Source organism: Tupaia chinensis, unplaced genomic scaffold (genome assembly GCF_000334495.1).
Source record: "Tupaia chinensis unplaced genomic scaffold, TupChi_1.0 Scaffold000394_1, whole genome shotgun sequence".
Taxonomy (NCBI): domain Eukaryota; kingdom Metazoa; phylum Chordata; class Mammalia; order Scandentia; family Tupaiidae; genus Tupaia; species Tupaia belangeri.
In genome coordinates this window covers 772,930-790,711 of record NW_006159896.1, presented here as the reverse complement: position 1 = coordinate 790,711, position 17,782 = coordinate 772,930, and the positions used below count along the sequence as shown (strand labels likewise).

At 38.5% G+C, this 17,782-nt stretch overlaps 1 protein-coding gene across 2 annotated transcripts in view; it reads left to right on the top strand.

Annotated features, from left to right (window-relative positions):
- NUP188 (nucleoporin 188) overlaps positions 1-17,782 on the top strand; it is a 94,177-nt gene that overhangs the window by 27,902 nt on the left and 48,493 nt on the right. For both annotated transcript variants that reach the window (XM_014589955.2, XM_027774003.1), the window contains exons 4-9: positions 6,962-7,046; positions 7,798-7,878; positions 8,356-8,400; positions 11,977-12,069; positions 12,211-12,330; positions 16,179-16,390. In XM_014589955.2, coding sequence (XP_014445441.2) covers positions 6,962-7,046; positions 7,798-7,878; positions 8,356-8,400; positions 11,977-12,069; positions 12,211-12,330; positions 16,179-16,390 — 636 coding nt within the window. The remainder of the gene's footprint in view (positions 1-6,961; positions 7,047-7,797; positions 7,879-8,355; positions 8,401-11,976; positions 12,070-12,210; positions 12,331-16,178; positions 16,391-17,782) is intronic.

The window sequence follows — 17,782 nt, the reverse complement described above, 5'->3', positions numbered from 1 at the left end:
TATATATTTATATATTTATATATATACATATATATAGCCACATTTCTTTGTCAGTTATAAATTTTTGTCAAAGCATTAACTAGGACTATAATCCTAATGTTATGTCCTTGAAAAAACTCACACATACTCACACACAAATATACTCTTAAATTACCAGTTCTAAAAATCTAATCATTTAACTAAATAAAACTTTCATTTTCCAGATAAACGAATTGGTTTTCTAAATTATTAAGCCAAAATTAACCAAAAAAAAAAGTTTGACAAAATTACATGTTAAATAGCTAATATAGGGACCAGCAGTTAGCGTAATGGTTATGTAGCTGAACTCCCATGTATTCGACCATGGTTCGAGTCCCGGACCCGGTGGTTTAAACTCAAGCTGGGCGTGCGTGTGTGCGTGTGCCCAAGATTCCAAGAGGAGAATGGAGGAGAAGGGATTGTGGTGTAGCCCTCCCCACTGTGGGGTGATTTCTTGCTTCCTGTCTCTCTGTCTCTGTCTTTCTGGCAAGCATACCTGCCTTACAACAAAAAACTCTAAAAAAAAAAAAAATAGCCAATACAGTAAGTTAACATACTTCAGTTATTCATATTATTGGTCTTTAAATTTTATAAAATTAAAAGGGTCTGTTAATAAAATTGTTTGATTTTACATTAAAAAATTGTTAAAACAAGTTTTGTTGGGAACCAGCAGTTAGCATAATGGCTATGTTGCTGGACTCCCACGTAGTCGACCACGGTTCGCGTCCCAGACCTGGTGGCTTAAAACTCAAGCCGGGTGCATGTGGTGCGTGTGCGTGCGTGCATGCCCAAGATCCCGAGAGGAGAATGGAGAAGGGATGTAGCATGACCATCCCCCCTGGGGGGTGATTTCTTGCTTTCTGTCTCTATGTCTCTCTCTGTCTGTCTGGTGAGCGCACGCGCCCTATAGCGAAAACTCCAAAAAAAAAAAAAATTTTTTGTTACTATTGTTGTTTGTTTATACATATTCATAAACTACCAGTCAATATATATAAATATATATAATTCTATCTTTACAAACTTAATAACTCCTCCAAAAAATATCAAAAATAAAAATAATAAACATAGACAAATAATAAAAATTAGGTCTATATATCAAAAACAAAAATTAAAAAGTCCTGTCTAAAAACTTATTAAGTCTCAAAAAACAAGATAAGACAAATTAAGACTAAAGCTCCTGACTGCCTCCTCCTTTCCTGCCTTCTCATACTCTTGTTTCTCTTTAGTTAGGCCTCTTCCCTACTAAACTTTCCCCTTAGCTAATGATCAAGGGGTCTAACTAAAAAAATAAAAATTTAAATTAAGACTACATTCTCCAACTAAAGTTTTTATATAGTCAATAAGATAAATGCCTTATAAAATCTATAAACTGGGCTTTGCCCTCTTGACAATACTTAGCCACTCCTTACAAAATTGATTAAAATTTAGTTTCACTTCTCAACATAAAAACTCTTACAATTCAAAACAAATATTTTTTTAAAGTTCTCAAATAACTCAAAAAATATTATAACAGATTGACAAGACACCTTAACCTTTAATTTAACTTTCACTTAAATGACACCTAATAGTCACTCATAATAATCCTAAAAACTAAAACACTTCTTCAAAGACAAAATCTAGACATAGCACATACCATAGCCTCTACCTCAAAAAACCCCTCTGTTTCCAAGATAGATAGTCCGAACATTAAACAATGTCAAGACCGACATCTTCATGTTCCCCACTAAGACCTTGTCCCCAAATACTAAAAACAAAATACACTAAATTCTTAAAAAAAACCTCGAGACTTCTAAAAAATAACATGTACTAGCCATACAAAAAAACCACATCCGAGATAACATCCCTACTACTGTCTTTACTAACTAGCCCAAAACCCTTTTGTTAAAAAATATAACTGCTTGGGGCCAGCAGGTGGCAAGGTGGTTAAGGTGTTGGAATTCCCATGTGGCCGACCACGGTTTGAGTCCTGGAACTGGTGGCTTGCTTTCTGACTCTCCCTCTCTCACTTTCTCTTTCTTTGGCCTAACTCATGTGAATAATAATAATGAATAATTAAATAAATAATAATTATTTTAAAAAAATAACTTCTTATTTTTAAAAAAATAACTTCTTATATAAAAATCCCACTCCCCTCAAAAATAATTAACCTACGGGGCCAGCAGGTGGCATGGTGGTTAAGGGTGCTGGACTCCCACATGGCCGACCATGGTTTGGGTCCCGGACCTGGCGGCTTGTGTGCGTGCTCTCTCTCTCTCTCTCTGTCCCTTTCTGGTCAAATTAAACAAATAAATACATAAATAAATAAGTAAAATAATTATTTAAAAATAATAATTAATCTACTTAAATGAACTTCTTTGACTACTTACATAAAAACCCCTTTGCTTCCTGTCTCTCTGTCTCTGTCTTTCTGGCAAGCATACCTGCCTTACAACAAAAAACTCTAAAAAAAAAAAAAATAGCCAATACAGTAAGTTAACATACTTCAGTTATTCATATTATTGGTCTTTAAATTTTATAAAATTAAAAGGGTCTGTTAATAAAATTGTTTGATTTTACATTAAAAAATTGTTAAAACAAGTTTTGTTGGGAACCAGCAGTTAGCATAATGGCTATGTTGCTGGACTCCCACGTAGTCGACCACGGTTCGCGTCCCAGACCTGGTGGCTTAAAACTCAAGCCGGGTGCGTGTGCGTGCGTGCATGCCCAAGATCCCGAGAGGAGAATGGAGAAGGGATGTAGCATGACCATCCCCCCTGGGGGGTGATTTCTTGCTTTCTGTCTCTATGTCTCTCTCTGTCTGTCTGGTGAGCGCACGCGCCCTATAGCGAAAACTCCAAAAAAAAAAAAAATTTTTTGTTACTATTGTTGTTTGTTTATACATATTCATAAACTACCAGTCAATATATATAAATATATATAATTCTATCTTTACAAACTTAATAACTCCTCCAAAAAATATCAAAAATAAAAATAATAAACATAGACAAATAATAAAAATTAGGTCTATATATCAAAAACAAAAATTAAAAAGTCCTGTCTAAAAACTTATTAAGTCTCAAAAAACAAGATAAGACAAATTAAGACTAAAGCTCCTGACTGCCTTCTCCTTTCCTGCCTTCTCATACTCTTGGTTTTCTTTAGTTAGGCCTCTTCCCTACTAAACTTTCCCCTTAGCTAATGATCAAGGGGTCTAACTAAAAAAATAAAAATTTAAATTAAGACTACATTCTCCAACTAAAGTTTTTATATAGTCAATAAGATAAATGCCTTATAAAATCTATAAACTGGGCTTTGCCCTCTTGACAATACTTAGCCACTCCTTACAAAATTGATTAAAATTTAGTTTCACTTCTCAACATAAAAACTCTTACAATTCAAAACAAATATTTTTTTAAAGTTCTCAAATAACTCAAAAAATATTATAACAGATTGACAAGACACCTTAACCTTTAATTTAACTTTCACTTAAATGACACCTAATAGTCACTCATAATAATCCTAAAAACTAAAACACTTCTTCAAAGACAAAATCTAGACATAGCACATACCATAGCCTCTACCTCAAAAAACCCCTCTGTTTCCAAGATAGATAGTCCGAACATTAAACAATGTCAAGACCGACATCTTCATGTTCCCCACTAAGACCTTGTCCCCAAATACTAAAAACAAAATACACTAAATTCTTAAAAAAAATCTCGAGACTTCTAAAAAATAACATGTACTAGCCATACAAAAAAACCACATCCGAGATAACATCCCTACTACTGTCTTTACTAACTAGCCCAAAACCCTTTTGTTAAAAAATATAACTGCTTGGGGCCAGCAGGTGGCAAGGTGGTTAAGGTGTTGGAATTCCCATGTGGCCGACCACGGTTTGAGTCCTGGAACTGGTGGCTTGCTTTCTGACTCTCCCTCTCTCACTTTCTCTTTCTTTGGCCTAACTCATGTGAATAATAATAATGAATAATTAAATAAATAATAATTATTTTAAAAAAATAACTTCTTATATAAAAATCCCACTCCCCTCAAAAATAATTAACCTACGGGGCCAGCAGGTGGCATGGTGGTTAAGGGTGCTGGACTCCCACATGGCCGACCATGGTTTGGGTCCCGGACCTGGCGGCTTGTGTGCGTGCTCTCTCTCTCTCTCTCTGTCCCTTTCTTGTCCAAATACTTAAATGAACTTCTTTGACTACTTACATAAAAACCCCTAATAACTGACCCCCTGTAAAAAGACTACTCAAATTTCAGTCGGGGCTATAGTTCTGACTACAGTTCTGACTCTTGGCCCTGAGCTTCAGTCTGTAGTCACTGGCCAACTAATAAAGACTCCCTTTAGCCTTAATCTGACTTTGGTGGTCGTTTATTCGTTTATTCGGTTACACTCTACAACAACTCCACCTCCTGAAGGGGATTGCAACTATGTATTTTATTTAAAATTCTGCTATATGGAAGATTTTCCTTCCCTACTTATCTATTAGTTTATTTATATAGTATGAACTCATACATTTATTTGTTTTGGTTATGCTTTGTTACAGCTTTGGCCATTAGGAGTTCTTTCAGGTTGACTTCTGTGTCTTCTCTCTTTTTTTTTTTCCTTCTTTAATGCCAGAGTGCACATGCACAAGAGAGAGAGAGAGAGAATACCCCTCAACAGGGCTCGATCACGCTGTAGTCCCTTTTTCTTCCTTTCCTTCATTCCATCAGGATCCTAGGTATGCATGAAGGTGCCTGGTATGGTTTTTAAGCCTCTGGGTGGGGAGGTATTATTTGACCAAGTTAGTCATGTGGGATCTGGCTTCCTCTGCATAGCACTTAATTACTGCACTACAGCCAAAAAAATGGGGGGTGGGGACCAGCAGTTGGCATAATGGCTATATTGTTGGACTCCCATGTAGTCAATCTCAGTTCGAGTCCTGGACCCGGTGGCTTAAACTTACGTGGGGCACGTGTGCATGTGTGCTCAAGATCCTGAGAGGGGAAGGGATTGCTGCGTGGCCATCCCCCCTGGGGGTGATTTCTGACTTTCTGTCCCTCTTTGTCTTTCTGGCAAGCACACATACCCTATAGCAAAAACCTCTCAAAAAAAACCAAATTACTGCACTACAGGGCTGGCCTCTGTCCTTCTGACATAGTTTCGTCTTTTTGGATTTTTTTTTTTTAAGCATTTCCTTTCCAATGGTTCAGGCTCATCTCTTTCTTTTCCCTGATCCAACTCTTTTTTTTTTTTTTTTTTCAGAGAGATTTTTTTCTATAGGGCAGCGTGTGTACTCGCCAGAAGGACAGAGAGAGAGAGATAGAAAGCGAGAAATCACCCCCCAGGGAGATGGCCATGCCTAAATCCCTTCTCTTCCATTCTCCTTTCGGGATCTTGGGCATGCATGCACAAGTGCCTGGTGTGAGTTTAAGCCACTGGGCTCAGGATTTGAACCATGGTCGACTACATGGGAGTCTAGCAATGTAGCCATTACGCCAACTGTGGATCTCTCCCTGACACAACTCTAACATCAGCCATTTCTCCAAGGAATCCTGGTACCATTTTAGAGAATGGAATTAAAACCCAAAGATTTTGAGGGCATTTGCTGCTACTAGGATGCTGTAATTGCTAGGCTTCTCAGTAGACAGAGAACCTACTATGTCTATGTATTCTAACAGACCTGATTTTAAATTTCACCTCAACTTCTTATTAGCAGTGGGAATTGGGGTAAGTTATTTACTCTTAAGTATTGCTAATTCCATTTATAAAATGGGGGTAATACTATTTACTTTTCAGGGTACTTGCAAGGATCAGAAATAATTAATGTCATGTAATGTATCTACAAATAATACTGTTAAAATTTATTAATAGACATATACTTTTTTTTTTTTGAGAGGTTTTTGCTATAGGGTGCGTGTACTCACCAGACAGAGAGAGACAGAGACAGAAAGTGAGAAATCACCCCCCAGGGGGGATGGCCACGCCGCAATCCCTTCTCCTCCATTCTCCTCTTGGGATCTTGGGCATGCACGCACATGCGCCCGGTGTGAGTTTTAAGCCACCAGGTTTGGGACGCGAACCGCGGTCGACTACGTGGGAGTTCAGCGACATAGCCATTATGCTAACTGCTGGTCCCTAGACATATACTTTTAAAAAAATTGCTGTAGAGCAGTGTGCTCTCTGGAGAGAGAGAGAGAAAGTAAGTGAGAAAGCACTCCCCAGAGGAGCACACACACACGTCATGTGTCTTTTTTTCTTTTTCTTTTAGGTTCTTTGCCATAGGGCATATGTGCTCGCTGTGGACAGACAGTGAGAGAGAGGGGGGGGAAGTGAGAAATCACCCTCTAGGAAATATGGCCCCACCATAGTCCTTTCTCCTCCATTTTCCTTTAGGGATTTTGGGCACACATTCACACATTTGACATGGTTTTCGGTTTGCTGGGTCCTCAAACCACAGAATTGGCTATATGGGATCCAGTACCTTAATCACCACGTTACCTGCTGGTCCCTGGTGTATCTTTTAAGCCACCAGGTCTGGGATTCAAACCATGCAGTCATCTGTGTAGGATCCAGTCACACTAACTGTGCCATCAGCTGGCTCCATATACTATTTTTCATTCCTTAGGCATAACCAGTTCTATGTTTCAGAGTCAACAGAGGTCACTTTATGTGCATCTATATTTTTTTAAAGAATTATTTTATTAACTTTATTCTTTATTTTAATTTGACCAGAGAGGGGCAGGGAGAGAGAGAAAGTAACCTGCCATGTCCAGGACTTGAACCACGGTCGGCCACGTGGAAGTCCAGCGCCCTTAACCACGCCACTTGTTGGCCCCTGTGCATGTATTTTGTAGTTAACTAAAGGGCAGGAAAAAAGTGTATGGTGAAAATATCTCTTAAATGTTTTTATTTTAAACCATAAGGGTCATTGAGAATGAGAAACTGATTCATTGTCCTTTTTCATAGTCCAAGTTCAGCTGAAAAGGTGAAAGCTAATAAAGATGTAGCTTCACCACTGAAGGAGCTGGGTTTAAGAATCAGCAAGTTTTTGGTGAGTAACAATTAGCATTGGCTCAGTTTATTGCAATGTTTATGCTCATGGCTTTATTGTTAGTGCAAATTCAGTGTCTTGGTTTGGGAATTAAATTGCATATGTTGTATTAATTCAAGTTGCATTTCCTCTTGTTAAAAGTAACAGATTAAAGTTTTCTAACTCCCTTTACTGCATATCATAGTTTTCTTCAGCAAACGTGTGTTCTTTAGGTTGACTAAGTTTGTGTTTAAATATGTAGCTATTTCTCCTTAATTTTGGAAGCCCAGATCATGCCTGCTGCTTGTATTAATGTGCTTGGGAGATAAGCACACTCATTTACATAAAATACACATCAAAAACTATTATGTTGTGTAAAATCTTTTAAAAAGTGTTTTTTTGTGTTTTGTTTTGTTTGTTTTTAGTTTGCTATAGGGTGTGTATACTTGCCAGAGAGAAGAGAAAGGGAAAATGAGAAAGCATCCCCCAGAGGGGGATTGCTACATTCTAGTCCCTTCTCCATTCTCCTCTCAGGACCTTGGGTATGAAGCCTACGCGCCTGGTATGATTTTCAAGCCACTAGGTCCGGGACTTGAACTGTGCAGTCGGTCATGTGGGATCTAGCCACCTTAACCATCACATCATCTGCTGGCCTTTGAAAGGATTTTTGTTTATTCAAGTCCTGATGACAAATCTCTGCAATTACTTTGTATCCTATATGTGGTTTTGGAGCTGAGGTGGTTGTTCCTCACGTAAGACCTCTGTATTTCAGGGTCTTGATGAAGAACAGAGTGTGGAGTTACTCCAGTGTTACCTTCAAGAAGATTATAGGGGTACCCGGGACTCAATAAAGGTGTGTGGTTATGTCCAACTCTCTTCTGCTGCCTTTATCCTTGTTGGTTTTCGGCAATTTAAGGTTTTGGTACTAGTTCTTTCAGCAGAGGTAGGTGACCAGATACAAGAAAGATGTGCTAAAGGGTTAATTTAAAATAACATGTATTTCAGCTGAGATCTGCCCTCATATTTGGAAGGATGGCAGAGTCAAAGATTGTCATGTTAATCTTAGAATCTTAGTGTATGGGGCTAAAAAGGATTTAGAGGATCTTTAGCTTGCCTAGCCCCTCACTTTATGTTTGAGGAAATGAGGTTGAGGGCAGGTGGAGCTTGAGCACAGGTTTGGATACAGTTAATTTAAACATAAGGTTAAAAAAAAGTTCACAAAAACAAGTTGGCAACTATCACCTTGAAGGGTGAGGTGAAGATAAGCATGCTTTTCTTTGTTAATTGAAGTTTGCCTGTAAGATAGCTTGACTGTTCTGTTTTCCCTCAGACGGTGCTGCAAGATGAGAGGCAGAGCCAGGCCTTGATCCTGAAGGTCAGTAGTCGTCATCATTTCCATTCTTTGATATAAATTGGGAGATAGCTTCTTGACTTTATTTTCCTGAGCATTGCTGGCTTTTGAGTCTTCTTTTGGGTGAGTTTTGAGGTCTTAATGAAGAAGCTTATATTCACTCATTTTTGAAACAAGAGACTTTTATCCATTGGATCCAGCTGAGGAGTTTTTCCCAAAGGACATTCTTCAGCTACTGGTGGTAAGAACTAGTTCATGTTTATTTTTTCTCTAGGTCTAAATCCAATGGGATTAATTGACTTCTGAAGTAGTTTGCTATTTGATATTAGTGGGAATTAAGTACTTTAGTTATAAGCATTCAGGTATTCGTGGTGTTTTTTTTCCATGTATTTGGCCTGTTGGTTTATATCAGTGGGTATTACTTGAAAGCTGTAAGAAATTTTTACCCAAGAAAACTTTTTGGGAATCTTGTTTATATTTTAAATAATTATTTAGTTTCTTTTATTGTACCTGATTTAACTCATATCCTGGTTTATGAAAATGTTTTGCTTTCTTTTGGCCTAATTCAGTATGTTCGCATTTCTGTGATTTGCTTATATAAATTCAACATGTTTTCTTTTTTGATTTTTTGTTTTGCCTTAGGGTGTGTACGTTATCCAGAGCAATAGATAGTGAGAGGGAAAATGATAAATCACCCCACCCCACCCCAGAAGGGATGGCTGTGCTGCAATCCCTTCTTCATTCTCTCCCTGGGATCTTGGACACATAAGCCCATGTGTTTGGTGTGATTTTCAAGCCACCAGGTCTGAGACTTGAACTGCAGTCGCCCTGTGGGAGTCCAGCAGTGTAACTGCTATGCCATCTGCTGGCCTTTTTCCTTTCTTTTTTAATTGGCATATTAATTATACGTATTTAAGGGAGATGGTGTAATGCATGTACACATTGTGTGATAATCAAATCAGTATTTAGCATATCTGCCACCTTATATGGTTATCATTTCCTCTCTTCTAGCTCTTTTGAAATACACGACATAATCTCGTTAGCCGTAGTTATCTGTTGTGTAATAGAACACCAGAACCTAGTTATTCTTCCTGTCTGACCCTTTGTACCTCTTAACCAGTCCTTCCTCATCACCCCCAACTCTGCACCCCTCATCTTATTACCACTACTCTCCTCTCTGCTTTTACAAGATCAATTTATTTTGAGTCTACTAAATTGAACTTACCTCTTTTTTCCATTTTTTTACATTACATTTAATCACTATATCTTTAGAGTGTATAACATTTCTTTTTCCAAGACGATTACCATGCATATCAGTTAAGATAAAGATGTTACTATCCACATCATCATCAAATAGCCTTTCATTTTTTAATTATTATTTTATTCTCTTTTTTAAAAAACGTTCAATCACTATACATCATTTGGCTTATAAAGAGAATTTACCTAATATGAAATACTTTTTGGGGCTGGCAGGCAGTATAGTGGTTAAGGGACCTGGACTCTTATCTGGCTGACTGTGGATCGAGTCCGGACCTAGCAGCTTGCTTTCTCAGTTTCTCTCTCACACACACACTCTGTCCCTCTCTGGTCAAGTTAAAATAAATAAATAAAAGTTAAATACTGTAAAAAAGATACTTCTCAGACCAGTCCAGTTGAGAATACTATACATGTTATCATCAGCAGGTAATAAGCCATTTCTATGTCCCATAAATGTCAGGCCTCTCTATTTTTTCTCCTGCTTTCATTTTTTTACACTTTCACTCTTTCTCCCCACCCCCCCATTCCACACTGTCTTCAGTGTCCATAACTATTTTCACTGCTTTTATGCCCTCAAATATTTCACTCTCTACCATAGAATGTGGATAGTCAGTACATATTAAGTGAATACATACAATATCTTTCATAGCCTGGCTTGCTTCACTCAGCAGTAAATCTTCCATATTCCTCTACTTTCTATCAAATGCCAGGGTCTTATTGTTTTTTATTTCTGAATAGCATTCCAGAGTATATGTGCCACACTTTTTCTATCCATTCATCTGCTTGTGTACATTTGGGTTGGTTGCATGTCTTAGCAATTGTGAATAATGCTGCAGTAATCATGGATGTGCAAGTGCTTTTCCGACAGCATTTTCCTATCCTTTGGGTAGATACCCAGAAGTGGTCACTGGATCAAATGGTAGTTCTACTTGTAGATCTTTGAGGAACCTCCTTATTATTTTCCACAGTGGCTGGACCAATTTGCTTTCCCACCAACAGCGTAGGAGGGTTCTCCTACAGTGAGAGTTCACCACAACCCCACCAACATGTATCACTTTTTGTATTTTTAATCTTCACCATTCTGACGGGTTGAACTTACCTTTCTTTAAAAAAAATTTTTTTTTTTTTGAGAAGAATTTTTGCTATAAGGGATGTGCACTCACCAGAGTGCAGAGAGAAAGTGAGAAATCACACACCTCCCACTGTGGGGAGGATGGCCACACCACAGTCCCTTCTCTTCCATTCTCCTCTCTGGATTTTGGACACACATGCACACATGCCCGGTGTGAATTTCAAGCCACCAGGTCCAGGACTCAAACTGTAGTTGGCCATGTGAGAGTCCAGCACCCAACCACTACACCACCTGTTGGATCTCTCTTTTTTTTTTTTTTAAGAGATTTTGGCTGTAAGGTGCATGTACTCGGAGAGACAGAGAGCCAGAGAGAAGGAAAGCAAAATATCACCCACTGGAGATATGGCTAAACCATAATCCCTTCTCCATTCTCTTGGGATTTTGGCGCACGCGTGCGTGCGTACACACACACACACACACACACACACACACACGTGTTTTAAGCCTCTGGGTCCAGGACTCAAACTGCGCTTTACCACATGGGAGTCTATAGAGATTTTACAACAAACCTCATTTCTACATGTGTCTAAAAGTCACCATGTTTATTCAGATTAGCCACTCTCTGCAGAAGTCCAGTGCCTCAATGCTACCTGCTGGACCTCCCCTCCCCATTCATTTTTAAAATTTTTAAGCTTTGCTAGTTGCTAGTAGATGGTGTATTGGTTGAGGTATTGGACTCCCACATGGCCAACCATGATTTGAGTCTCAGACCTGGCGGCATGAAAATCATGCCAGTCATGTGCGTGTGTGCCCAAAATCCTTAGAGGAAAATGGAGGAGAAAGATTGCAGCATGGCTGTCCCCCCAGGGTATGATTTCTCATGTTCCTCTTTCTGTTTCTGTCTTTGTCTCTCTGATGAGCACACACACCCTATGGCAAAAACTTAAAAAAAAAAATTGCTCTAAAGTGAGAGAAGAAAAAAGAGAGAATAAACACTTCCTGGAGGATTATCAATGCCACAATTTTTTCTCTTCTGTTCTTGAGATTTTTGGCATGTACACACATGTACCTGGCATGTTTGTCAAGCTGCCTGGTCCAGAATTTGAACTGTGTAATTGACCGTGTAGGATCAAGCCGTCTTAACCACCACGTTACTGGCTGTCCCTTAGTCCAACTTTTCTATTCATATTTTTAAGTGATCTGTTATCAGTCAGTGAGAATCTTCTGTGCAAAGATGAGTAACTGATTTTGAATTTTTGGGTTCTTTCCAGATTGCAGATTATTACTATGAAGAAAGAACCTATATTCTTCTTTGTGTCTTACACCTTCTCACTTACTTCCAAGATGAACGACACCCCTATAGGGTAAGCCTTTTTAGTCCTCCTGGTTCTTTTTACTCTATATCATTCAACCCTTTTGAATAATTTCATATTATTTATATTCATAGTAATTTGGAAACATGTCTTATATTCTAGGTATAAATTATTCTGTTTTAATTTTTTAAGGTTGAATATGCAGAGTGTGTTGATAAATTGGAGAAGGAACTAGTTTTAAAATATAGACAGCAGTTTGAAGAGCTTTATAAAACTGAAGCACCTACCTGGGAGACGCATGGAAGCCTCATGGTAGGTGGTGGTTGTGCTCACCTGTCTCTCAGGAGAGTTGGTTGTCCTTGCTGGAAGAGCTTCTAATTACATTATTTCTTCACTTACAATTTAAAACTTGTATTGATAATCATTCTTCAGAAGAGTTTAAATATACCGTAGAGGTCAAAACATTGATGACTTTAATTAATGGCACTTAATTCTGGACCTTTTTCCTGACTTTCTTTGTCTATAATAGTTAACTTCTCTCTGTACTTAAAATATTCTCTTAATGATTAATGTAACTATAAGCCCAATATTTCATCTTCTTCATTATCATTTTCTCTTAATTGTGTGACACTAGTCTAAGTATTTTATCCTAACTCCTAAAACAGTTTACATTTATAGATTATAATGTGACCTTTTTGTTTGTTTCAAATGTAATACAATCTTTTCAAAACACATCAATAAAAACACAGACAGTAACTGTTTGAGATAGTGGCCCAATCACTATAAAGCAGTGGTAACACAATGTCTTGTAAGGCCGGAAGCTGTATGACTAACAGCAAGTTCTGGACCTGAACACACCAGGAGTATGTGTGTGGACAACCAGCATCCTGAGGAGCTGGAGGGCCAGGGAAAGGGGATCATGGTGTGACAAGACCCTGCCCAGTGAGCTTTCTCTCTTGCATATGTGTGCATGTACATACACACTCCGTCATTTAAAAAACAAAACAAAATGAAAACTTAAAATATTTAATGAAAGAAGAGGGTCCATTTATAATATAATATGTAGAACATTTTTATCTCCCTAGAATTAATTTACTTTTTTGAAGAGAGATTTTTGCTACTGAGTGTGTGTACTTGCCAGAGAGACAGAGAGAGAGAGAGAGAGAGAGAGAGAAATCACCCCCTCTCCCATGCCACATTATGGCCATGCCACAATCCCCTCTCCTCCCTCCATTCTTCTCTCAGGATCCTGGGCATGTTTATGTGTCCTGTGTGAGTTTCAAGCCCAGGACTTAGAACTGTGGTTGGCTATTTGTGAGTCCAGCATCTTAACCACTACGCCACCTGCTGGCCCCTTAATTTGCCCTTAAAAACGTTTTTTAAGGTATCAACTTAGGTAATTGATTTTTTTAATAAATAATTATAAATATTGTTTCATCACTGCTTTTCCCTGAATCCCACTTTTTTTTTTTTTTTTTTTTTTTTTTTTTTTAAGTTTTGCTATAGGGCATGTGCCTTGATGGGGAGAAAGAAAGAGAAAATAAGAAACCACTTCCCTCCTTCAAGTGGGGAAGCAATGCTGCAATCTCTTCTCCATTCTTTTGGGAATTTGGGCACCCATGCACATAGGCATGTTTTTCAAGCCACTGGGTCTGGAACTCGAACTGCAAAGCAGTCATATGGGATCTAGCCCCTTAACTTCTGTGCCACCTGTTGGCCTCAAATCTTGATACATTGTATTTTCATTATCAATGGGTTCAAAGTGGTTTCTTATTTTCCTTCTTATTTTCTTTGACTTGTGTCTTATTTATAAGTACATTATTTGGGGGCCAGGAGGTAGTGTAGTGTTTGGGGTACCAGACTCTCAAATGGCTGACTTCATTCAGTTTGTGTGCCAACATGGCTGACTACAGTTCGAGTCCCAGACCTGGTGGTTTGAAACTCATGCTGGGCAGGTGATCGTGTGTTCTTGCCCCAAATCCCAGGAGGATAATGGAGAAGGGATTGCAGGCTACCTGCCCCCCCACCCCCCACCCCCTGCATGTACCCTATGGCAAAAACCTTTAAAAAAGAAAAATTGTTTAATTTCCAAACTTTGGATTTTTTTGGTTAGTTATCTTATCATTTTTTAAGATAATTCTGTTAGGATCAGAGGACATATTCCATATCAATTCTTTTAAAATTTATGGTCCCATGGTTTACTGCCCACTGTAGAATCTTTCTTGGTGAAGGTACAATGTCCATTTGAAATGAATGTGCATTTGGCTCTAGTTTAGCATGGTATTCTATAAATATCAGCCAAGTCAAAGTTGTTCAGATCTAAGTTTTTGCTGATTTTTTTCTCATGTTCTATCAGTTGTATAGCATTTTTATTAGCAAGAGATAGGTAATAATTGAATGTCGAAGTGGTTTGGGTGAAATATTAAAAAACCATGGCATTTACGTGCAGCTGAATACTGTGCAACATTAAAAGTAATAAGGGAAGAGTTACCAGGTGGCATGGTGGTTAAGGTAGCTGCACTCCCACATGGCTGACTACGGTTCGAGGCTCGGACCTGGCAGCTTGCTTTCTCACTTTCTTTTTCTCTGTCTCTGGTCAAGTTCAAAAAAATAAAATAAAATAATGACAATAAAATTAAAATATTTTTAAAAATTAAAAAAAAGTAATGAGGGGACTGATTGAATAATGTATGCTATACCTGTGTGAAGGATTACTATGCAGCTATTAGACAGAGAATGAAAAATGAAGAAATTTTTAATATACTGTTATATGAAATAATATTTAAGATATATTGCTGAGTGTGAAAAAATTAAGCTGCTGGATAGTTGTACAATGCGTTATATAGTTTAGAACGGATAGAACATCAAATGAATGAATTAGGGTTGACTCTGCGCTCTGATGATGTAGGCAGTCATACACCACATAACTAACCTTGCAATGGTTCAGGTCCTAGACCAGTGATTCGAGAAACACACCTGGCACATGTGTATGTATGCCCAAAATCCTAAGAGGAGGAAGAGATGGAGGAAAAGTGTTTTAAGTGTGATCATTTCTTATGGGGGTACTGTCTTCTTTCTCTCTTTGTGTTTCTCTTTCTCCAGTGAGTACACACACACTCTAGCCAAAAAATAAGAGTGAATGATTGAATGAACGTGTACAGCATATTGCAGCAGGAAAGACAAAAATCACTGTAATGGTTGCTTCTGGGAAAGGGTTTGAGTAACTGGGCAATAGGAATAATAGAGAGGAAAATTCGTTATTCTGTCCTGGGGCTGGCAGGTGGTGTGGTGGTTAACAGTGCTGCACTCCCACATGGCTGACTACGGTTCGAGGCTCGGACCTGGCAGCTTGCTTTCTCACTTTCTTTTTCTCTGTCTCTGGTCAAGTTCAAAAAAATAAAATAAAATAATGACAATAAAATTAAAATATTTTTAAAAATTAAAAAAAAGTAATGAGGGGACTGATTGAATAATGTATGCTATACCTGTGTGAAGGATTACTATGCAGCTATTAGACAGAGAATGAAAAATGAAGAAATTTTTAATATACTGTTATATGAAATAATATTTAAGATATATTGCTGAGTGTGAAAAAATTAAGCTGCTGGATAGTTGTACAATGCGTTATATAGTTTAGAACGGATAGAACATCAAATGAATGAATTAGGGTTGACTCTGCGCTCTGATGATGTAGGCAGTCATACACCACATAACTAACCTTGCAATGGTTCAGGTCCTAGACCAGTGATTCGAGAAACACACCTGGCACATGTGTATGTATGCCCAAAATCCTAAGAGGAGGAAGAGATGGAGGAAAAGTGTTTTAAGTGTGATCATTTCTTATGGGGGTACTGTCTTCTTTCTCTCTTTGTGTTTCTCTTTCTCCAGTGAGTACACACACACTCTAGCCAAAAAATAAGAGTGAATGATTGAATGAACGTGTACAGCATATTGCAGCAGGAAAGACAAAAATCACTGTAATGGTTGCTTCTGGGAAAGGGTTTGAGTAACTGGGCAATAGGAATAATAGAGAGGAAAATTCGTTATTCTGTTGTAGTTTTTGAATTTTCTGTTATGTGCATATAATACAAAAATAACTTCAAACTTCTTTAAGTATGGTTTTTAAACTCACTATTTCTCATTTTGTTTTCATTGTGCAGACTGAGCGCCAAGTGTCTCGCTGGTTTGTTCAGTGCCTTCGGGAACAGTCCATGCTGCTAGAAATTATTTTCCTTTATTATGCATACTTTGAGATGGTGCCTAGTGATCTCCTGGTATTAACCAAGCTATTTAAAGAGCAAGGATTTGGGAGTAGGCAGACCAATAGACACCTGGTGGATGAGACCATGGATCCTTTTGTAGATCGAATCGGGTGAGTCTGGATGAATTGAGACTTCCAGTGTTTAGAGTATTGATTCTATAGTGATTCTGTAACTGGGTAGAGCATAGGTATACTTTTCATTTAATGAGTGAGAAAACAGATGGGTGTTCTGGTTCATTCAAGTTCTAATAGGGAGTAAACACGGATTGAGAGGAACATATTATTTTCTCAAAATAAGTACTGTATTTTGTTGTTTTACTTATTGTCTTCATCTACGGGTTTCATCCGTTCATTCAACAAAAATTTGTTGAGTAACTATATCAGGTCAAACACTCTGCAAATGCTAAGAAGCCAGTGATAAACAAGGCATGTGTGTTCTCTGCCCTTTTTGAGGTTATAGTCTGTAGATTTTTAATTTCTTATTTTTTCTGTTTATGGCTATGAATGTATCCACATTTTGGGGCCTGTTGCCTCTGTGATAAAAAATACACACTTGAGAGTTAAACACTTTATCTCAGTCAGATATTAACTGTTGGCTATTGAAATCTTTAGGTCTTGGGACCAGCAGATGGCATAGTGATTATATTGCTGGACTTCTACGTAGTCGACCAGGCTCTGAGTCCCAGACCTGGTGACTTAAAACTCTTGCCGGGCGCATGTACATGCTTGCCCAAAATCCTGAGAGGAGAATAAAGGAGAAGGGATTATGGTGTGGTCATCCCCCTTGGGGGGTGATTTCTTGCTTTCTATCTCTCTGTCTCTCTCTCTCCGGTGAGCGCACATGCCCTGTAGCAAAGAAATCTCTCAAAAAAAAAAAAAAAAACTTTAGATCTTTGTTGCCCATAATGGTAGACACATGTGGGTGGTGAACTTGAGTTGTGCCAGAAATATAAAATGCTTATGAGATTTAGAAGACATATTTGATAAAAAATGTTAGGGGCCAGGTAGTGGCACAGTGGTAATGTAACTGTAAAAGTAGACTATAATGGAAAGGTCCTGGGTTTGTGTCCCCAGAACCTCCCTGTGTGAACCAGGTGTGCATGAGGCATGCCTGTGATCCAGACTGGCTGAGACTGGGAGTGGATCATAGAATCAGAATCCTGTTGGGGGCAGGGGGGACCAGCAGTTGGCCTAATGGCTATGTCGCTGGACTCCCATGTAGTTGACTGCTGTTTGAGTCCCGGACCCGGTGGCTTAAACTCATGTTGGGTGCGTGTGCATGCGTGTCCAAGATCCCAAGAGTAGAATGGAGCAGAAGGGATTATGGCATGGCCATCCCCTTGGGGGTGATTTCTCACTTTCTGTCTGTCTCTCTCTCTCTGTCTTTCTGGTGAGTGCACATGCCCTATAGCAAAAACTTATCATTAGGTTTTTTTTTGTTTTTTTTTTTTGAGAGTTTTTTTTCGTTATAGGGGGCGGGCGCTTGCCAGACAGACAGGGAGA